Source organism: Protopterus annectens, chromosome 12.part0, assembly GCF_019279795.1.
Source record: "Protopterus annectens isolate FY-2018-M chromosome 12.part0, PAN1.0, whole genome shotgun sequence".
NCBI classification, from domain to species: Eukaryota; Metazoa; Chordata; order Ceratodontiformes; family Protopteridae; genus Protopterus; species Protopterus annectens.
Window position 1 is genome coordinate 781,767,421 of NC_056746.1, and position 24,762 is coordinate 781,792,182.

The 24,762-nt window shown below is 40.2% G+C and overlaps 1 protein-coding gene across 2 annotated transcripts in view; it reads right to left on the minus strand.

Annotated features, from left to right (window-relative positions):
- Positions 1-1,600: 1,600 nt before the first annotated feature.
- The window catches only part of LOC122816798 (C-Jun-amino-terminal kinase-interacting protein 3-like), an 855,263-nt gene continuing 832,101 nt past the window's right edge, over positions 1,601-24,762 (minus strand). For both annotated transcript variants that reach the window (XM_044089825.1, XM_044089824.1), the window contains one exon: positions 1,601-2,382. In XM_044089825.1, the coding sequence (XP_043945760.1) occupies positions 2,261-2,382 (122 nt within the window). In that variant the 3' untranslated portion in view covers positions 1,601-2,260. The remainder of the gene's footprint in view (positions 2,383-24,762) is intronic.

The following is a 24,762-nucleotide window of genomic DNA, read 5'->3' on the forward strand; positions in this document are numbered from 1 at the left end:
AGTATGTCAATGACTGCAAGCTGGGAGCAATCACTGAATCTCCCAATGATGACAATAACCTTCAGGAGGGTCTAGATCAGACAAATGATTGGTGCCAGAAACATGGCCTAAAACTAAATGTGAAAAATGCATTATCATACCCTTTGGCCAGTCAAATACCCCTGCAAATTACAACATCAATAGCATACCCCTACGAGTAGACCCAGAGGTGAGAGGTCTAGGTATACAAAGAGAGAGTACCCTGAACTTTGACTGCCATGTGTCCACAGTGGTGAGAAGTCCTTCTATGAGGCACAACTTATAAATAAAAGTATGGTATCCAGATCCAAAGAAATTACAGTTCCACTGTACTCAGCCCTCATTAGACCAATATTTTTTTTATTTATTTATTTAACATTTGTTAACCGGGAAACCGACCAATAATAGAATACAATGCACCATTTGGCATGCACTTAACCAGGCACTTAGAGAAACTGGAGTAATCTCAGAGATTCCTCAAAAAGAAAATACGGGGTATAAACAACAAGTTCTATGTGGACAGACTAAAAACCCTATCTCTTTACTCTGTCTGCTACTGACTATTAAGTGTTGTATGCCTGACCTACAAGGCACTTACAAATCCAGCTGTGATGGAACTACTACACATCTGCAAGTCAAACAGCATGAAGGTCACCCAATCTGGGGATCTAAACTTAGTTACTCAAACAAACCATGCTGGACAGATAGGTAAGTGTCTCAGAGACTGCCCTTCTTTGGAATAGGCTCCCATTCATATTAAGCAGAGCCATTAATTGGACCCCTTCAAATGCAATTTGGATTGCTGGAAACTCGCATATTCACACTTGAGGTAGTGCCTATATCCCCTATGGACACGGACAATCTGTAAGATACTCAATGCACAGGCACAAATCTATGCCATCCTCTTGCAACTAGGGACATATATTTGGTAAAATCATGTTATAGTGGCACGGCTTGTAATGGTTCTTAAGCCATTAGCCTAATAATCTCCTTTGAATCTATGAACCTATGAACATGGCTATTATGATTCTTCTTCTTCTTTCGGCTTTTCCCAGTTAGGGGTCACCACAGCGGATCACCTGTCCGCTCATGATTGGCAGTGGAGTTTTGAGCTGCCAGCCCGCCGTCCAACCTTCCAGAGAAGGCACACACATGCATGCACTCATGCCTAGGGCCAATTTAGAGTGTCCAATCCACCTACCAGCATGTCTTTGGGATGTGGGAGGAAACTGGAGCACCCGGAGGAAACCTATGCGACCACAGGGATGACATCCAGACTCCACACAGAAGGCACCCCAGCCAAGGATTGGACCAGAGAACCTCTTGCTGTGAGGTGGCAATGCTAACCGCTGCACCACTGTGGCTCCCATGCACATGGCTATTATGATATAGTTCACTAAGTGCCTAAACAATGCAAATTATGGGAGAAAGGTCAACAATTACATCCTCTAAATGTGCAGCTTATATAAAATGAATGAGAAGTGAATGTATAAAATGAATGAGAAGTGAGTGACTAAGCTATCAGTGGTTTTGTGTTATTCAGAATAAATGAATATAGAAAAATGCACCATCAGATAATGGATATGATAACGTTCTTTTGTTGTGTATGAAAAGGTGCAAAAAAAATGAAATGTGAAAACCAGTATGATTCCCTGAAAAACATACCATGCTAAGACTGATCTGAATATTCCTGCAATAGTAACAAAGCTTTTCTTACAAGAACATAAGCCTGAAGAGTTTTCCGATGCAGGCAAGTCCAACTCCTGCACGTGTATGCTACAAATGTTTATCAGCAAGTTCAACTCCTGCACATGTGCATGCTGCATAAGCCTACCTGCATGTAATATAAAGTCCAGCTCCTGCACATGTGCATGCTGCATAAGCCTACCTGTATGTAATACATCAAATCCAACTCCTGCACATGTGCATGCTGCATAAGCCTATCTGCATGTAATACACCAGTCTTGTGATACCAGACTTCAAACAGTGCTGCATGTCTTTTGTCACATATTTGGTATTAAAGCATGGGTGATGAGCAGGTTTTGGAGTGGATGGGGGCAGAGGCAAATAGGGTATGAAAGCTGGCACTGCAAAAACCTGAAAGGGAAGATGATATCAATGCAGGAATTTTTGTACTTGTTTATATATTTATATGTATTTTGCCTAGATAGATTGCTTGTTTAGTTGATGATAATTATAGTGTTCTCCAGCAGAAATTATCCTGTAGCAGTAAATGGCAGGCTCACTCAGGAACGTAGGAGACTTGCCAAACAATGATGTGGCTTCGCTCTGCTTTGGAAAGGCTAGGCTTCATCACAACTGCTTCTGTAGAATTGTCTTCTGTCTCATCATCTTCACCATCCCCTGAAGAATGAAAGGAAAGGTGAATCATACAAAAAAATCTCAAAATGTCAACTACAGAAATCAAAGGCATGGTGTTTCAAACATTCCCATTACTTTGTGCAGTATACACATTATACTACAGTCATTGCCATGGCTATGCTGCAACTATTTTGACTTTTTTTTTTTTTTGCATTTTTGGCTGAGCTTGAAAATCATCCAAGCTGATCAATACTCAACCTTGGTTAAGAAATGAAAACAAGCAAACAAACCAAAAACAATAGAAATAAGCTGGCAGTTTGAGCTTGGCTGAAACTTTTGCTGCTTTTTATAAAATAAGTGCAATTCTTCAGTTCTAGATTCCTACCACTTTCCCTGTACAGCACTCTTTGCACCATTGACATCTCTTGTGAAAAGACATTAAGGGATGTTCATCGTGTTACCCTGCTGCAGTCATCACACTTGGGTTATCCTGTCATCAGGCGGTCCCGCAGTCAGCCGGATTTCCAAAGTCTTGGTCCGACGTCGGTTGCTGTCATCTCATCCCTGACGTTAGTGCGCCAGGGGTACATATATTGCAACCGACGCCATTTTCTTCAGTCTTTCTTGCCGGGCAGTGCCCGAAGCAGAAGCAGTTCGCAAGTGCCGGTCGACTGACTCCTGAGATTGTCGAATTCGAATTTCAGACCGAAGTTTTCTATAAAGCTAAGTACCCCATTGGGGAAACTTTTCTTGCCTCAGACCGATGTCAGAAAAAGTTAACAATTGCATTTCTTGTGGGAAGCAAATACCTCATAAGGATTTTCATTCTTACAGCATACCTTGCCTAGGCCCTGATCACGACGTCACTTCTTGTCGATTTTGTGCTAGGTTTAATAAGCGTACTATTAAAAGACGATTTGATTTCGCACGACACTATTTTGGTAGAAAATTTAACTATAACATGCCGTCGGAGCTACCGACTACCGGCGTGCACAAAAAGCGCAGGGATAAGGACCGACAGCCCAGGCCTAAGCCAGATTCCGAGGCCTTGGTTGATCCGGTCTCCGGTTCTCCTATTCTCAGTGAGGCTCTGACGCAGCCCCTGACTACCGCAGTTCTGGAACCCGAGACCGCTACGGATATTTTGACAGAATGTACTAGGCCAACGCAGCCTTTTACTTCAGGCTCTTCCAACGATTTACCTTCTAAGGACGTCGGTGCTTCTGAAACGACATCGGTTTCTGAAGGCGTTTTCAGACCGACAACTCTCACAGTCAAAACGTTTTCTAAGTCGAAGACTCCTTCTAAATCTAAAAAGACTACACTTCAGTCTCCTGTTCAAGGCCCTATGCCTAAGAAACAGATGCTCAAAATGGCTGAAGATTTGATTTCTCTTATCAGGGTTTCACAGCCCCCTCCTGACAAAAGGCCTAGACAAGAGGAAGATTCTGCTTCCTCTGAGCAACTGTCTATTTCTTCTGATTCCTCTGAGGACCAAGACTATTCCTTCTCTCCTTATGAAGATTCTGATGCTGAGGACTCTATTCCCTCAGCTTCCCCTCCTGAAAACTACTCTTTTGGGGAAACTTTACACACTATGAGGGAACATTTTCACTGGGAAGATCAGGACTACTCTGATTCCAAGAAAAAGCTCAGAGAGTTTCTTTTACTCCCCCAACACAGACCTCTAGCCATCCCACCTGTTTTGGACATTGTGGATGATGTCTATTTAGAATCCAGTTTCAACCCAGACTCTCTTCCTCCTGCTCCGGCTAAGCCTAACAGATACTACAGAGTACCTGATTCCCACAAATTTCTTTACAAAAGCCCAGTAGCTGACCCAGAGACTATCTCCCAGGATCCCAAGGGGGCTAAGGCTTCCATGGCTAAAAACCCAGTACCTTCTGAGGGATTCAAGAGCACTAGACAGGTGAGGGAAAAAGGTTTACACCTCAGCCACATTAGCTATGAGAGCACTAAATTGTCAATTTAATATGCTTAAGTATCAGCAATTTCTAATCTCTCAGTTAAAACAAAAGATAACCTCCCTCCCCCAACAATCTGAATTGAAAGAAGAACAGGATTTGTTGCACGCCACTGAGCAGGTGGGCAAACATAAATTACAATGTGGGTTTGATTCTTTGGAGGCCTCCTGCAGAGCAGCTGTCACGGGATCGGTTATACGTAGGCATGCTTGGTTAAAGGAACAAAGTCTGCCTGATCATGTTAAAGCAAAACTACTAGATGCTCCCTTACAGCAGGATGTTCTTTTTGGAGTTAAAGCAGAAGAAGTTTTAAAGAAAATGGAAGATAAGGTGAAATCAATGCAGACAGTCAAAGATTTCCTACAAATACAACCCCCTCGCTTCAGCAGAAACTGGCCAACAAAAAAAATTGGTCCTTTCCAGCCACTGACAGACCTCAGAGGGGTAAATACAGGCACCCAAGGGGCAGAGGACAACCACAAGCCCAGTATAAACCTCGCCAATGGGGCACTGCAACCCAGAAGGGAGGAGAAGACAGATCTCAACCCACCAGAAGGCAAACTCAATGGCTTGCACCTCAGCTGGCCAAGCAAAACTCTTTTGTCAGCCCCCTTGGGGGAAAAACTAGCACTTTTTGCAGACAACTGGCACATGGTCACAAAGGACAAATGGGTCCGAGACATAATTTTACGAGGATACAGATTCCACTTTCACACCTTGCCAATGAAAAGAGGAATGCCAAACCTGCCACAACATCAATGGGCAGAGGCACAAAAACAAATTACAGCTCTCATGGCCATGAGAGCCATTCAACGGGGACTGACTCGAGAGCAAGGCCAAGGATTTTACTCAAGGCTCTTTCTAGTACCCAGAAAGGACAATGCTTGGAGACCAATTCTGGACCTTTCAATTCTAAACACTTACAAGTTCCCAAATTCAAGATGCTAACACTACAGCAGCTACTTCCCATGTTGGGCAAGGAAGCATGGCTGGTAACGTTGGACCTCAAGGAGGCATACCTGCATGTCCCTATCAGACAAAGTTGCAGAAGATACCTCCGTTTCATTGCAGGTTCAACCCATTATCAATTCTCTGCACTGCCCTTTGGCTTATCTACTGCGCCCAGAGTTTTCACAAAATGCCTGGCACCAGTAATTGCATACTGCAGACAAAGAGGAATTCAAATATATCCATACCTGGACGACTGCCTCATCCAAGCAGAAAGCAAAGACATTCTCTTACATCATCTGGCTTTTGTGAAGCATCTACTAAATTGTCTGGGGTACACAGTAAACGAAAAGAAGTCAAAACTCGTACCCTCAGAAAAAATGACATTCCTGTGGCCCAGAAGGCTTATCTTACGCCAGACAAGCAACTACAACTGACTCAATATTTCAAGACAATGGCAACAGAGATCCAATTAACTGCAAGAAAAATTCTGCAGGCTTTGGGCTTCATGGCATCTTGCATTCTGATAATACCATTTGCAAAACTGCATATGAGGAAATTACAGTGGTACCTAAAAAGCGTATGGTCTCAACACAGCCACAGCTTGGACACAATGATATCGCTCATTCCCTGCCTTCAACAGGAATTTCTATGGTGGTCACAGGCATGTCACCTCAACAAGGGTCAGCCTTTCACCTTGCCCCCAACCAGGCAAACTATCACAACAGATGCTTCACACTATGCCTGGGGGGCACACATGGCAGGACAATGCATTCAAGGCCTATGGACTGCAGAACAAAGAAAACTGCACATAAATCAAAAAGAGATGCTAGCTGTACAGAAAGCTCTGACAGCCTTCAAGGATCTATTACATCCAGGACAACTTGCAATAAAGACGGACAACACCACAGTAATGTGGTACGTAAACAAACAAGGGGGCACACATTCCTACCCTCTTTGCAGGCAGGCAATGATCTTATGGAACACAGCTCTGGCCTACCAAGTCCAGTTACAAGCTCAATTCCTGCCAGGACAAAAAAACACATTGGCAGACGACCTAAGCAGAAACATCAAAGATCCCCAGGAGTGGAAACTAGACCCACAAATATTTACAATGATAACTCAAAAATGGGGCCTTCCAAATATAGACCTGTTTGCCAGTCCTCAAAACTACCAACTGACAAAATTTTGTACATTCCACCATGAAGCTTGGAAAGTGGACGCTCTCTCCTTCAGTTGGAAAAACCTGACAGCATATGCCTTTCCTCCATTACCTCTTCTCACAAAGGTTCTTTTGAAGGTCAAAAAGGAGAAACCACGACTGATTCTCATAGCCCCAGACTGGCCACGCCAGCACTGGTACCCGCTATTGAAGAATATGGCTCACAGCCCACCATGGATATTGCCTCAAATACCCCATTTGCTCACGCAACAAAACAAACAGATTCTACACAGCCAGCTCAAAACCTTAAACCTGGCTGCATGGCAAATCTGTTAAACATCCAACCAACCCCTCTTTCACAAGCAGTTCTGGATGTTATTCTGGAAGCCAGGAGGCCAAGCACCAGGAAGGCTTACTCGGACAAATGGAAAAGGTTTTCTGCCTGGAACCAAGCTAAAGGCCAAGACACAACTCAGCCTCACATGCCTCACATTCTGCAGTATTTAGCTGAGATGTTGCACAAAGGACTTTCCTTCTCCTCAATTAAAATCCATGCTTCAGCTGTTTCAGCTCACTACGACACGAATCCACCTTTATTTTCAAATCCTCTTCTAAGGCAGTTCCTCAGAGGGGCAAAAAACATTAGACCACCTAGAAGAGCTCCTACATCAACATGGGACCTCAACTTCGTTCTGGAAAAACTAACGCTACCACCCTTTGAACCAGCTTTCTCTGCAGACCTTCAGTTCCTATCTTGGAAGACTGCCCTGCTCCTGGCAATAACTTCTGCTAGGAGAGTCTCCGAATTATAGGCACTAATGGCAGTGGAACCTTTCCTCATTTTTCATCAAGACAGAGTTCCTCTACGAACTAATCCTTCCTTCATGCCTAAGGTGGTTTCCAGTGTAGCTTTAAATCAAACCATCCACCTACCCACTTTCTTCCACAATCCACAGAACAAAGGTGAGAGACACCTGCATTCCTTGGACATTCACAGGCAGCTTTGTTACTACTTGGATAAAACTAAGGCTTTCAGAAAAACTGACCAGCTCTTTGTATCCTATGCTACAGCTTCTCAAGGGAGGGCTATATCCAAGCAAACCATTTCTAAATGGATAGGCCATTGCATACGGTTCTGTTATACCCATCATGGGAAACCAGTTCCTCCTACCATTAGATCCCACTATACCAGGGCAACAGCTACCTCTACAGCCTTTCTCAGGGGGGTTCCTACCAAGGAAATTTTAGAAGCTGCAACTTGGAGTTTTGTACACACCTTCACAAAACACTATCACTTACCTCTTTACTCTAAGTCCAGGGCGGGCTCCGCCACTGCAGTTCTGCAGGGCCTCATTGCCTCCACTAACCCTCTATGATACCTCCCCCCTACCTTAGCTTTGGGATTCAACCCAAGTGTGATGACTGCAGCAGGGTAACACAATGAACATAGTACAGTTTTGTACCTACCATAAATGTAGATGTTCGAGTGTTCACCCTGCTGCAGTCCAGGTTACCCCCCCTCCATCCCCTCTGATCTACTAACTACTGATCTGCTATGCCTTACTGATGTATTTGCTTATAGCTGAAGGGATTTTGTGTTTGTGCAGTATTCACACCATTTGGTACTAATTCTGATCACCCTTTTGGGGGCACCTGACATCTGCGGCAAGAAAAACTGAAGAAAATGGTGTCAGTTGCAATATATGTACCTCTGGCGCACTGACGTCAGGGATGAGGCGACAGCAACCGACATCGGACCAAGACTTTGGAAATCCGGCCGACTGCGGGACCGCCTGACGACAGGATAACCCAAGTGTGATGACTGCAGCAGGGTGAACACTCGAACATCTACATTTATGGTAGGTACAAAACTGTACTATATTCTGACCACTGATGTAAATGAACCAAAACAAGTTACAGATGGGTTTCAATTCTTAGTATGTCAAAAGTACTTGTGCAGTTCTGTAATTGGTGACACACTCATTTGCTAAGTCTTCTGACTACATATACAAGGCTACTCGAGGATAAGTTAATCTGTGACAAAGTACCACAACTACCACGAATGTGACCCACATGCAGAACTTACAGCAGCGAACTCCCTATTCACCTGGCTAATTAAAATAAGCTGTAAAAAAGCCCTGCTAGAAAGTACGGTAACAATTTTTAAATGCAGACATCAGGAAATGTTCTTTCTACCACTCAGATGATATTTTAGTTAAGTTGTTTTCTACTCAAGATGTAGTCCCACCTTAGCTGCCTCCAAGCCACCCATACAAATGTTCACACACTCCTCTTCTGTACATCCACTGGGATCAGTAATGAATCAGAAAAAAATGCAAACCTACCTGTTCAGCAGTTAAACAACTATGAAGCCATGTAATCTCTTTGACAGGAGACAGTGACTCAGACTCATTTTCAAGTTCTGGGCCCTGGCTAAATGGAGATTTGCAACATTGATAAGGAAAGGATATGTACCACAATGCTGCTATTTTCAAAAAGAAATGTGCCATTTGCTTACAACTGATTAAAGTGAGTTCACACATAAAATAAAGCATAACTCTCCAGTACTTCAGTATACACAACAGTTCAGCCTGCAAGGCGAGAAACAAATATAGTGTAAACTTCAAAGGTAAATGCTGACTCCCACTGCATGAGGCAAGAAGAGTACACTGTACAACTAAACTGGAGCGCAAGAACCTGAAAAGTGGTGAAAATAAAAATCTTGTTTCATGTTGTTATCATCAGATCAGCTGATAAGGGGGGTGAGCTCTAAGCTTAGAGAAAATGTTAATCAGAATATAACATGCAATCAAGTAAGTGATTTTGTTGCACATGTAAAAATACTTTAGATGATTTACTGCAATCTAATGCTATAACTGAAGTCATATATAGGTTTGTGATAGTTGAACAACCTGTTATACCTATATTGAAAGGTTTACCTAAGATTCATAAAAATCTCTTCAACCCCCCCCCCCCTTATAGACCAATAGTATTTGGCAGAGGCTGGGTTACTGAGTTCCTCTCCATATGGGTGGAGAAGAAACTTAAAGTAATGTAATCTTATGCGCCAGCAGTGATTAATGACATTTCCTGTTTCTTACAATCTCTGAGTGATTCATATGAATCTACAAATGGTTATGAAAGTTACATATTTGTGACTTTAGATGTATATAATTTACTGTGATTCTGAATGTCTATGGAATCAGTTACACAGATATGTGCTTTTCTTGAACTGATATTGGGCAACAATTTATTCATGTTTTATGATCAATATTAGTGGAGATGGTGTAGCCATGGGCACCCCCTATGCCAACTTGTCCATGGAAGGTAAGTTTGAAAACATACCATTGTTTTGTGGATGATATATTTATTTTGTGGAGTGGTACAACTGAAGAATTGTCCTTTGTTAGATACTTGGAAAACACAACAGATTTTTTATATTTTACTGTTAGCTATTCTGCTTAGTCCATAGATTTTTTAGATGCAAACATTTATAAAGACTTGACTGGCAATTACAAAAGTTAAGAGAACAATAGCTAGGACAAAAAGTTGGAGAAGGATTAGAGGCAAGCCATGGTTTGAATGTAATATGGGTAGTTCTGACAATGGGACTAATGTTAATTAACAGAAATTGAATAATAACCTGTTTATGAGAATAAACTTACAGTAAAATAGTGATACTGATGTTATTTCCCAGGTGATAAAAAGAACTGGAAGACTTTACATACTGATGATAAAGTGAAAGAACTACTGGGTCCCCACCCCAGATTTGCTTATACTAACAGCCAAAATCTGAAGCAGAGTTTATGTAAGAACATGCTTCCCAACAAGTCTATAACATATAGGAAGAAGTTGGGAACTTCTAAATGCAGGAAATGCAAGGCATGCCAACATGTCAAAGAAAATAACATCTTTGTGCATCCTGTTGTGATGCCTGTGCCCTGGCCCAGCAATCAAGGAGCCTCCATCCTTACCACTAACACCAGTGAAGGGCATCTCATATAGGAGGAAAGGACAACAAATACACACAGTAAAGTGCAATTTCCCTTAAGAACACACAGAGATCACAGTTCAGGGCTGGTCACTCCCTTGCTCTCCTGGTCCCCAATAAGACTCCCCACTGGCACAGCTATAGGGTCCAGATCTCAGCCAGCTGGGCAAGCTAAAACCTCCAGCACCCTCTCTGTCCAACCAGTGCTTCATGTCCCTGTCCAAGTAGCTGACACACACACTTTGAGAAGTGTTTATACAACCACACAGACACTCCTGGGAAAAGGCTGGCACAGGTTACGCCCCTTTAACCCAGACTATATGGTAGAAATCACTGCCACCACCCAGCTAATATTTATCAGCTACTCACGGGCCCTTAAAAGGGTGTCCAATTATTACTGTGCAATATTATTATCCAATTGGTAGTATAGCCAGTTGGAGTGACTTTGTACAATTTTACCAAAGGCATGCAACTACTCTAGAGAGCTTAAATTATATCTACAAAAACAGCCACAGTTTAATGTGTTTAAAATATTTAATAACAAATAGAACACAAGACAATACTTTTTACTACACAGTGCTAGTCAAGAGTTCAGAGATCACAGAGAAATACTTAAAATAATTCAGTAGTACTGTTCTGACATCACAGAAAATCACTTGGTCTAATCTTTCTAGTTTCTAGCTATTTCTAAGAGAAAACACAAGTCTAAGATAAAGTTACATATACAGTAAGGCAGAGTGCTGATGAGTTGGATGGTCAAGACAAAAATGTTTAATGGTTTCTGATTCTATAGTAACAGAGATAAAACAATTGGAATTGAGATCTTTAGAAAAGGGTAGGAGCAAACTACATAGGAAAATAGGAATTGTGGGAACAATACATACAGGGGTGGAATGAGGTTTAAAAGAAGACAGGACTTAAATGAGCTATGTAATGTTTGACAATAATTGTGTAGATTATAAGAGATGTATAAAGTTTGCAACTAGAAGTGTCAGTATGGTTTGTGATGTAAAATGCTTGCTACTGGGATTGTGTTGGTATGGTTCGTTTTCATTTATATAAATGTATGATTGCTTATGTTGTAAGTGATTGTTTAATAAATATGTTTCTTGTTTAGAAAAGAGGCAGGAATTGAATAATTTATATAATGCTGCTTAGGTTATATGATATACAGCAATATATGTGAAGTATAATGTTTGTTAATGTTAATTTAATGCAATTTGATTACTTTTGTATAAATGTAAATTTACGCTCCTGGTTCCTACGTGGCAATGTAATCCAGATAACAGCAATTGTAGCAAATATAGCAAAAAGTCACTGAGGACACCAAGACTCTTTACAGTACGATAAAACCTTTTATTCTGCAGGTAGTGAGCGCTTTCGCCAAGAGGCTTCTTCAGACTAATACAGAAAGAGACATTTTCTGAACATTTAAATACTCAAGCTTAAAATCTCATTGGTTCATTGCTTAGGTCATATTACCTCTTGGTTAATACATTCAAAAGACTTTCCTCTGACTACTAACTAAAATTCATGGAAGTCAAATCAACAATAGGTGTAGACAAAAAATACATATATAGAAAAACAATATATATAAAAAACACATATAAAAACTATTGATAAAAACACACCAATTACATATTAAAAATATATATGAGAAATATGCATCATAAATTCATAAATTCATAAATATAATCATATATATATATAAAATATATATATAAAATCACTGAATGTGGCTGTGGATCATACAATGACAACTACATTCACTTTTTTAGTTTCCTATTTCTTAAAATCGGTCTAATAGGTGTTTTGTCATTGAGTCCAGGTGCTTGGTCAGCTTTGCACCTGATGATCCATTTCAGCTCACATTCTAAAGTATAATTAATTATATCACCTCCTCTTGGGTTGGCAAAAACCTTATGTATGACACAGAATTTGAAGTTATGCAAGGGACCTAAGTTATTTACGTGTTTTGCTAATGCATTGAAGTCCGATCCAACTCTGATGTGGTATATATGTTCTCTGATGCGTTCTCTTTATCCACCCTGTTACACAACAAACATTTGAGTTTAATACCAATACAACTTGTGGTAGTAAGGACGTGGTATACTTAGCGACATGCGAAGCATGCCCAGCGTTCTATATAGGAAAAACCAATAGGTTCCTAAGAGAACGCATCAGAGAACATATCTACCACATCAGAGTCGGATCGGACTTCAATGCATTAGCAAAACACGTAAAGAACTTAGGTCCCATGCATAACTTCAAATTCTGTGTCATACATAAGGTTTTTGCCAACCCAAGAGGAGGTGATATAATTAATTATACTTTAGAATGTGAGCTGAAATGGATCATCAGGTGCAAAGCTGACCAAGCACCTGGACTCAATGACAAAACACCTATTAGACCGATTTTAAGAAATAGGAAACTAAAAAAGTGAATGTAGTTGTCATTGTATGATCCACAGCCACATTCAGTGATTTTATATATATATTTTATATATATATTTCTATATATATGATTATATTTATGAATTTATGAATTTATGATGCATATTTCTCTTATATATTTTTAATATGTAATTGGTGTGTTTTTATCAATAGTTTTTATATGTGTTTTTTATATATATATTGTTTTCTATATATGTATTTTTTGTCTACACCTATTGTTGATTTGACTTCCATGAATTTTAGTTAGTAGTCAGAGGAAAGTCTTTTGAATGTATTAACCAAGAGGTAATATGACCTAAGCAATGAACCAATGAGATTTTAAGCTTGAGTATTTAAATGTTCAGAAAATGTCTCTTTCTGTATTAGTCTGAAGAAGCCTCTTGGCGAAAGCGCTCACTACCTGCAGAATAAAAGATTTTATCGTACTGTAAAGAGTCTTGGTGTCCTCAGTGACTTTTGCTACAATTGCTGCTATTTGGGTTACATCGCCACGTAGGAACCAGGAGCGTATGCTGATCGTTTGTGTTTTACTTGGTGCTTCTATTCTGGTTCTACGTTCCTCAAACTGGTTGTGTGTCTTTTGGATTTTGATAAATGTAAATTTGTCCATGTCACAATTGATGATTCAATAAAGGTGTTTAAAAAAACAAGGAATACCACATAAGTAATGTATGTATGTTTTCCACAGAATTATCAGGCTGTCTACACATTTTCAGCATACAAGCACTTGAAACACACTTCTCATTTAGGATAACAGAAAGATAGGCTGAACCTTGCACACTCCAACAAAAATGTATGGATTTGTTAAACACCCATTCAGTCAACAATCATAGAGTGAAGACTGAAAAGCTATGTCATTGATTACTGGATTTCAGTTATCATTGACTAAACAGTAAAGAAGTTAATCTATAAATGCCAGTCAATTTCATTAGGCCCAGCACTACTGTGGATGTTGTCCTGTGCCATCTGAGAAGCATAACACCAGTGTCAGCGACATGCACATTACATTTCTCCAGTACCATATGAAATTGTAAAAGCAAATGTTAAGAACATAATTGTATAGAAAGTATAACCTGCGTATCTCACAAATGTAAATGCCTGCCAAAACTGTCTATGCCAACCATGAAGTATAAGAAGTGCATACAGATAAACCTTCTTCTCCTGGCTATATAAATACATATATAACAGTTTACAAAATATAAAATGTCCTTGAATAACAGAAGCATACCATAGCAAAATAAATGGCTTCTTTGCAGAGAAATCATATTACAAAAATAGCAGTCCTCTGTTTTGTCTGAATACACAAGTCTCCTCACTTTAACTTTCCTTGGCACTTACCTAATTGTAGTGTAGATTCAACTATCTGAGCAGTGTGAAGATGTAAATCAGGTCCGAACTCATTAGAATTGCTGAATACCAAACTTTTGAATTTGTGTAGAAGATGTAAATGTAGTGTAGCCTTTACACTATTGTCAGGTAGTAATGGCTTACAATTGTGAATGATTAGTGTGAGTGAAGGAAAACATAACTGCAATTCAGACACCCTTCCCCTGCAATGGGTGTATCAGTGAGGATACATTTACAAAGTGTGTAACTAACTTCAGTGAGCTTTTAAATAAAGCAAAACACCACACATATATACTTTTTTGTTTATGATAGCAGAAATCTCTTGTCTTTGTTGAAAACTGTTGTTCACTGTTACATATTTTTAATCACACCTTTTAAAGCAAAATGATAGAAAATGGACCACAGACTGCATGTCTGATACTAAAGCAGAAATAAGGGAAGCATGACCATAATACAAGCAGATAAGATGGAGCTGCGTTTCTGCAAACATATTCATAAATGCTTGTGTGATCCCTCATTGCACTAAATATGTTAGACACACGTACAATCAAATAATAATGTCCAAGTGTAAGAACTGTGAGCACTGGATATGAAATGTGAATTGTTTGTATGCATGTCATTTTATTGTTGCTGCTGTGTTTGTGTTAAAGAGAGATAACCAACTATAAATAAGTTTTGTCAGTGCAAATCCAGAGCTGTCTAATTGTTTAAGTTTGTTTCTCTTTTATTTTATTTTTTTATCTTTTCATTTTATTTTTTGGCTTTACCATTTGTGCACCGAGTGGTTTAGCACAAAAATGGTTAACAGGCTAAAAACTGAAAATGTAACGTCAGTTACCCTGTAAACTGTAAATATGTGCCTGATCCTACAACTGTAAGTGCACTGCAGTCAGCAACATGGGTAGTAATGACTGCAGAAATTACACCTATCACCCATCTGTCTTTGTTGCACAACATGTAAATACATTGAGCTAAACAAGAGAGAAGAACAGTAAAGTGGGTTGGAGTCCCACGGTAGTTATTTTTTTACTGTGGAATGGTCATAATGATTACTTACATAAATAATACATGTTTGCTATTGTCATTTGCCTGTTGCCCACTTATGCACAAACAGGTTTCACTACTTAAGGAAAGAAGTGTAACATTTAACATTTTATTTGGTTCACCTTCTTTCATGCAAACGGGCTCAACGGTGAGGCACAAGCATGCATAACTCAAGTGGCTGATTGAGTTTAGAACTGCTGACATCCCTCAGTTGTGCAAGTATACAGATAAAGCAACTTAAAATTATACGGAACAGTGTAGATAGGCAAGAGTGGCATGCATTATGCTTTCATGTCTCTCTTTCCCTCCTTTATTTTATAGCTACACAGGAAATTTTAGTGAACAGGGAGGCACACATTGAGAGACTGGAGAGATTCAGAGAGGCAAGGGGTATGTCTGCAGCACAAATTAACATGATTGTAGTAAATATATTGGTATTCTACAGATTAGTAGCAACTTCAACTTAGGCATGCAGATCTTGACTGTAAAAGCAAGCATGCATGCTTTCTTCTGCTAGACAAGTGTAATACTGTATTCATATTAGGTGGGTCACGTCCCACAAGGAACCTATAAATTTACATTAAAAAATATAATTTTTAAATTTTAATTGCAGCAATATTGGCTTTAATGCCATGTTGTTAAGTTAATTTGTTGTATCTTTAAAAGCATATATAGAAAATTTACATATTCCAAGGATTATTGTAACAATTCACACTTTGTTTTTGGGCTGGGAAAGCCATATAACTGATGTAATAATAATATTACATTTATTGTAATAAAGCATGAATGTGACATATGACAGTTCTAATCATCTATTTCTTGTCTCACCCCAACCCATTATCTCTCTTTTTTTAAATCGAACGACACTGTCCTGATGTCATTCTTTTCTGCCAACAAGTCAAATGCTTTTCAGTACAGGGAAGTAGCCATCTGCTATGGCTCAGCCTGCCAACCCTCCACCATCTGCTGCACCAACACCATGCACCTCTGGGATGCAAATTGGCAGTATTGCCTCCACAGTCCATGTACTACCTGGCCCATGTACAGCAGGCATTTCCCCGGCTACTGGTACATTGGTACCCTCCAGAAGTATTGGTGGATGTGGTGATTACATCACTTGCCAGGAGCTCCCATGGATGGTGCAAGATATCACAGAAACTGGGTTTGGTGCTTACATCAGTTGCTTTGAGAGGTTGCTCATTAGAATGTAAAAGAGACTCCCATGTTACGAAGGGGACAGTGATGACAGTTCTGAGGGTGAGGACTTGATTCTCACTGTTCCCATGCTTGATGGGCCTGTACCTCCAATGTCTCCTACCTATCTTCAATCATTGTGTCCCCCAACTTTTTGTGTCCATCACCATCCCTGTGTCTGTCTTGTTTGTCTTACCTGCTTCCTCACCTACCCTACATACCTGGCCCTCACATTGCTATATCCCTTCTCCAACGTTCGTCTCTTCTTGGAAAAAAAAAACACCTGTCCCAAAAATAAATTTGTCCCATGCATAGCTCTCCACTTTGCATATGTGTGTTCTTGGCGCACTTGATTTGGTCCAACTGGCTATACAACATTATTGCGTTTGTTGTCACCCATCTGTGTTGTGGTGACAGTCCAAATTCATTCAATTTGATATACATGTTCTCATTATGGTGTTTAAAAAGTGGATATCTATGTTTTTTTCCTAATTCCTCTCTTGCAAATTCCTTTATTGCTTCCCCTTTGTTCTTCCCTCTGCTTGTCCCCCCCCCATTTAACCACTTTGCTATCAACCCCATTTTCACACTTTTAATCTGATCAAAATATAGAACCACACATATGGCCAGAAATGGCCCAAAATGCTTTCCCTTTTTGTCCTCTGCATTTGCACTGTGTTTGGCATCAAATGTCTCTATACATCCTATGTCAAAATCTGGTGAGTTTTTGCCATTGGCCACACTAGTCCGATTATCTCTGCACAGTGTTGCTTAAACTCACTGTGCTAAAGGAATAGAGTACAGGCAGTACTTTGAAACATTTGCTCTGAAAGTTCTTTAGACTGATGAATGTAACAAAATGCAACTTAGTATTTGGACTGTTGACATAGAACATTTGACTGAAGCTTTTTTCTTTTTTGCCAATAGCATCAATGTTCGAATCCAGATGCATCTGATATAACTTCTTAGTGTGATGTTATATGTGTATGATACATTTAATCATCCACATCTTAACATTTGCCACAGTTATGAGCTCTCATGGAGATATACTGAATACTGGCCAAAATGAGTATTTTGAGGTGACATCCATCTCCACAATATCACATATTTATCCAACCTTGTTCTGCTTGTCAGATAAACATGTTCCTCTCCTAACCCCTCTTTAACCCATGTCAGTCACTTCCATCTACACAGCATGGCTGCTTAATAATGAGAACAGACCAAAAACATGTCCATGAATATTCCATTAAACAAAACATTATGTGTATGTTCATCTCTCCTTGCATTCATCCTTTCATTTCCATCCCTCTTTACATTTGTGTTTCTATTAAGTTGATGGATTTACAGGTCATCTAATGGTTTTTGCATACTAACATGACTCTGCTGATACATAATACAAACATGTCACCTTGATTCAATAATTAATTAGTGCTCCTGTAATGTGCAAAGTTTAAAAATCTGCTGTAGGATTCTCTGTGTCATGTTCAGGTGATGGATAAAATGTGCATCTAATATGATGTGGAAACTGTCCTTAGTGTGAAGAAGTATACTGTGTACATGCTTCAGGATATCCCGCAATACACAAAAGTTACATCTGCTGACTCATAATAATCATTTAAAAAGATATACCCCCCTTCTCATTTCTAGAAAACTGTGCACACAATTAACTTGCGATATGCAGTGAGGCCTGCAAAGCAACTAATAGTTGTACAACTGTACTGAGGTAAGCATTACTGATAAAATTTGGGGAAGACATATACTTTAGTGCAGTCACTGACAGTCACATTTGCAGTCCTGATCACATTTACTTAGCTAATGCCATCCTGACACCATCTGTAAAAAAGGAATAACCTGGATTTGAACCCTGGCTCACCTGTGCTCTGACCAGGAGTCCTCTGTCTTTATACACTGTGCCACAAAGAAAGCTAGGCAGCAGGTGTATCTTCTACTGAGAGCTGCTCCACACAACTGAGATTGCTTACATGAAAGAAGATGAATCAAATTATATCTTAACATGTTTTACCTTGGAGCTGTGTTTGCTTGGAGCTTAATGTCGCTTAAATGGGGAAGGCAACTGCAAAACTTTGTTCACAATACTTCAAATAAAGATTACACCATGAACATCACCTTATCTGTCAGCAATTTCTTCCATGACATATCTTGCAAACTACTTCACAAGTTCAAGTTTAACTCATGAAATGTGAATCACTCATGCTCTAACACTTTGCCATCATCCACTCAAATCAGTTTCTTGGTGACGTGTAAAGAAGTGTTTGGCATGGCTTACTCTGGTTACTAGGCTGTTATTTTTCATTACATATAAATGCATTCACAAACACGAGAGACATGTGCTTGACTGAACATATATCTTCTGATATTCATGTGAGCACTTCAGCAATGTATGTGCAAATAATATACAAGTACCTGAGCCATTGTCAAACAGACTACAGAAATAAAGAGCATAACTGCATTCTTACATTTGGTATGGGTTTATACTGAGACTGGACAATGGTCATCCATGATCATATCACATTGATATCATCAGTAAGTTCTATTAATGTGGACATCACTTCATCTGACAATAAAGATACATACCTCCATCCTTTCAGTACTGGTATTTCCAAAGTGTGTGTGTGTGTGTGTGTGTGTGTGTATATGTTATCTAAGCAACATCATGAGAAACAGGTACATGTATGGCTCAGTTCTGCAAGATACATTCATGACTGCTTCTTTCAAATAGGTTACCAGGATGTATTTAAATGTACTTTTGCAAAATGCAATCAAACATTCATAACCCAAGTCCTGCCTTTGCACACAAGTCTCTTAACAGTATATGTTACCTGCGACGCTATGATGTCATCCTCTATAAAGAGCACTGTGACAATGAAAAAATCAGACATCAGCAATGGAGTGAGTGTTAAGTACTGTGTTCTCCAGCTTGTGTAACTAGTTAGGTATGGGATCAAATGACACAACAGTCAACACGCGCACGCGCGTGTGTGTGTGTGTGTGTGTGTGTGTGTGTGTGTGTGTGTATATATGCATGCGTGTGCATGCAGTCAGAAGAGTTAAAGTCAGACTCATCCAGTGGCACTAGCATTAAGAGATCTTTTCTCTAGCTTGTGTAATGAGTTAGGTAGAGGATCAAATCTCACGACAGTCAACATGTGAGTGAGTGAGTGTGTGTGTGTGTGTGCACACACGTAGTTAGAAGAGCTTGACTCCAGGTCCTGCTGCTCTCTCTCAAGCAGCCTTCAGAAAATACTTTCACACTGATATATGACTCCACAGTAGTTTCATACAGATCTCCCAACATCATCTTCTCACGATACACTGATGATGTCTGTAACACCCTTGCACTGGCCCAGTAATCAAGGGGTCTCAAGCCTCACCACTAGCACCAGTGAGGAACGTGCACATTGGGAGGATGACAAGTATACACACACACAGTACAGTACAAGTTCCCTTAAGAGCGCAGAGATCACAGTCAGTCTGGGGCCGTTTTTTCCCTCTTTCTCCAGATTCCCAATAAGACTCCCTACTGGCACAGCTATAGGGTTAAGCTCTCAGCCGAGTGGTCAAGCCAAAACCTCCAACACCCTCTCTGTCCAACCAGTGCTTCATGTCCCAGCCCAAGTAGCTGACATACACACACTTTCAGATTTAATTTATATACAAACACACAGACACTCCTGGTGAAGGCTGGCACAGATTCACTTGCTATGCCCTCTTCTGCCCAGACTATAAAGTAGCAATCACTGCCACCAACCACCCTTATTTATCAGCTACTATAAGGCCCTTCCCAAAGGGTGACCAGTTCTACTGTGTAATGTTTCTGTTATCCAAATGGTAAGTGTGACCAATGGCAAGGCTGTTGGAGTGGCCTATACAGTGTCACCAAATACATATGCAAGTACTCTAAGAGCTTAAATATCTCTAAACAAACCAGCCACAGTTAAAATGTTTAAATATATTTAATAATGAATAATAAAAGCACAAGACACTACTCAATAACTCAACACAGTGACAACAGAGTTCAGAGTCACAGGAAATATTTTAAAACAACATTGCTGGACAGTCTCACATCAGAAAACATATGTATCTTAATCTTACTATATTCCTATCTCTAAGACAGATTACTATAATCTAGTACTTACTATTAGCAAGGCAGAAGTGCTGATGAGAGGATGTTTTCAGATCCAAGACAAGATACAAAATGTCCAGACATTTTCTGAGAGAGAGTTCTTAAATTAATAACAACACATTACTGGATGACATCACTATTTGTTACTTGTTTTTAGTTCCCAGGCTAAGAGATACAAGTTTAATAAATATATGTTTGCCTAGATCTGGAAGTTGTAAAACAGTTAAACACTTTTATATTTGAAACCTGTAATTATTTTTGTTTCCAGACAATAGAAAGAACTTCCAGCTGTAGACATCCTGTCTTCTTGCTGAGATAAAAACACTCGTAAAACTCTTTGCTTTTCTTGAGGGTTTGCAAGTTAACTCTGTATGTTCCAGCCTCTACCATCAAAACATTTGCATAGGCATATAGTTTACATACATTTCTGTTCTTTTCCATTAGGGTACACAGTGGTTACATTCTTGAAGCTCAGTACATAACATACAGTTCAACACACACTTCTGCACCAGTAGTTTAATATCCACTTAACATACAGTTTTCTTACATTTGTACGACAAGCATACAAATCATATTAATATTCACAAATGACACAAAATTATTTACAAAATTCCAGCTACCTGAACTGGCAGCCTCTCAACCCCCCCCCAAAAAAAACTCAAGCTAGTTTTTCAAGTGACCCTTGAGAAATGTTGCTTGAAAGGGTTTAGCCTTTTTGTGAATACCTTACCCCATTCCCTGTCTTTACAGACCATCTGCGTTGGCATTGCTAACCCCACTGCAGTGCTACACTGTCATATCATATACTTGCAACCCTAGGCTCCACCTTAGTAACTTGGCATTTTGCTGGTTAGCTTGATGTTAAGGGATTGTGGTCTGTAACTACAGTGAACTTCCTTCCATACAGATAAGGCTGAATTTTCTGCAGTGCCCACACTATGGCTAGGCATTCCTTTTCTACAGCTGCATAGCATTCTTCCCTGGGTTTGAGTCTATGACTGAGATAAACCACTGGGTACTCTTCTCCCTCTGATGAAATCTGGCTAAGTACAGCCCCCAACCCATGGTTTGAGTATCCATCTGCACAACAAATTTGTTGCTGTAATCTGGACTGGCTAACACAGAGGGCCCTTTAAACTTTTGGAATGCCTGCTCTCATGCTGGGTCCATACTACCTTATCTGGCCTGTTTTTCCTTGTCAGGTCTGTGAGGGGAGAAGCTATGATACTATAACTGGGGACAACCTTTCTGTACTACCCTGCTGTCCCTAAGAATGTCCTCACATGCTTTTTGGTAACAGGGGCAGTCCATGCCTGAATGGTTCCACTTTGGCAGGTTCTGGCCTGATCTTACCACTCCCCACTCTATGTCCCAGATAAGAGACCTCTGCTATACCCACCTGACACTTGCTGGGCTTAATGGTCCACCTTGCCCTCTGTAGTTTGCCCAGCATCTCCCTGACATGTTGAAGGTGCTCTTGCCAGGAATGGCTGCAGATGGGAATATCATCTAGGTAAGCAAGGGAAAAATCTCCTGCTCCTGCTAGGATATGATCTACCAGCCTCTGGAACATCGCTGGGGCATTTTTCATCCCAAAGGGCATGTTTGTGAACTCATACAAGACAAAAGGAGTCACAAATGCTGACCTCTCTCTAGCACTGGGAGTCAAGGGCACCTGCCAATAACCCTTGGTAAGATCAATGGTGGTAAGATACTTCGCCTCATTCAGCTGCTCTATGGCTTCTTCTGTGGTAGGCTTGGGGTAAACATCTGACTCTGTGTGACTATTTAATTTCCTGTAGTCCACATAGAACCTGGTGCTGCCATCCTTCTTTGGTACCAGCACCACTGGGGAGGCCCAGGGATTGTTGGACTCCTGAATTACCCCTAGTTAGAACATTTCCTGTATCTACTCCCTCAAAGTCTGTTTGACTTTCTCAGGCTTAATAGGCCTTTGAGGTCCTGTATCCATACGGTGCTGCACCAGGTGGTTTCCCAGTGAACATATCCCCAAACTCCTGTAGCACTGCTTGGATTTCTCGAACCTGGGTAGGGGATAGCTGCTGGGACATTGTTACCCCTTCCACTGAGGTGTCAGTCTGAGCCTCACTGAGGAGATCAGTCACCAGATCCCTCTCAGACTCCTCCTGCAATCCACTGCAAATACTAGCACAAGGGCCTCCCTATCATGGTAAGGTTTCATCATGTTAACATGGTACAATTTGTGCCCCTGCCTCCTACCTAGTAGTTCTACCACATAGTTAACATCACTGACCTTCCTTACCACCTTGTAGGGTCCCTCCTAGGCTGCCTGCAGCTTGTTCTGTCTGACAAGAATGAGAACAATTACCTGCTGCCCTACAGCATACTCTCTAGTGCAAGCATTCCTGTCATACCACACCTTTTTCTGCTGTTGTGCTTCTGCCAGGTTCGCCTGGGCCAAGCCCATGAGTTCTCTGAGCCTTGTCCTGATGTTTAGGACATATGCCACAACAGACTCCTTGTGGGATTCACACTCACCCTCCCACTCATCTCGAATTAAATCTAGAGGTCCCCTCACCCTATGCCCACACAGCGAAAAACCTGTGGATTCCCGGGGAACCTCTATGTAAGCAAACAACAGATGGGGCAAATATTTGTCCCACTCGCTCTTAAACTCATCTGCAAATGCCTGTAGCATCATCCTGAGTGGAGTTTAACCCTCTAAACACGACCATTAGTCTGGGGATGGTAAGGGGTGGTCTTTAGGTGCTTCACCCCACAGTACTTTCACAAATAAGCCAGCAGGTCTGATATGAAATTGGCACCTCTGTCAGTCAGTATTTCTTTTGGGAAACCTACCCTGCTGAAAATTTCTAACAAAGCATTTACCACCTTTTCTTCCTCAATGGAGGACAGAGCCACTGCCTCAGGGTATCTGGTAGCATAAAAATACAACAGAGACCACTGTTTTATACTGAAAACGGTTTATAAAATACTTAGCGCCTTGGCTTGCACAGCCTTCAAAGAGTAAAGACATCACAAAACACAATTTACTTAAATGCAATATACATAATTTTCTGAGCAAAATCAGGGGGAAGTTTAGAATACTGACATGTTTTGGTTATGTTTGGACATTAAAAGTCTTTATACTAACATAAAACATGATACTGGCATTCAAGCTTTGTTTTATTTTTTAGGGGACTCTCCCATGTCTCATTTTTTGATTGATTTAGTTATGTTTTGTTTGAAGAATTTTTTTTATGCTTAATGGTGATATTTTTCAGCAGGTACAGGTATGGGGGCAGCTTTTGCCCCCATGTATGCGAACCTAGTTATGGCCAAGCTTGAGGATGATTTTGTTTATAGACATGATTTTTTTAGAGCACATGTTATCTCATATTTTAAGTTTATTGATGATCTTATTTTTTATATCAAGGAAGTCAAACAGAGGCCCTTAAGTCTGTTAATGATTTACAGTCAAATACTATGGGCTTGCGGTTTGATGGAATGCAGCTTGGCTCACAAGTGAATTTTTTGGACATAAATTAAGATGAGTTTACAACTAGTCTTCATAGAAAATTTGACTATAGAAATGTATTTTTGCATGGGAGCAGTTGTCACCCCAAACACTTGGTCAAGGTATTGCCTTACAATGAATTTCTTAGAATTGATAGGTTATGTAGCTTGAATAGAGTTTTTGATAGAGAAATAATAGAAGCAGACGATATGTTCATCAGGAGAGGTTATGATGCTGAGGTGGTTAGTGAAGCCAAGCAAAAAATAATGAATTTGATATATCCAATAAATACTCATGGGGATTTTTCCAATGCTTCAAAGAGTGGGAAAGTGTATGTAAAAAAAGGTTGTTGGTAATGTTAGTCACAGATAAGTTTTCTTTGTGACTACGTTTAACGTCACAACTGAGGAAATTGTAAAGTAGGTGCGTTGTTTGTGGCCTATGCTTTTAAAGGACAAATCTTTGAACTCTATAGTGCCTAACTTTGTCAGTATATCATATAAAAGAGCTAGGAATTTGTCAGATATATTGGTGCGCAACTATTTTTATCCACCAGATGTAAGTATTAACCAGAGTATGAATGTACATAATGGCACTATTCCATGTGATGGTTGTTCTATTTGCCAATATATAGTGAGTTCCTTTTCTTATATTA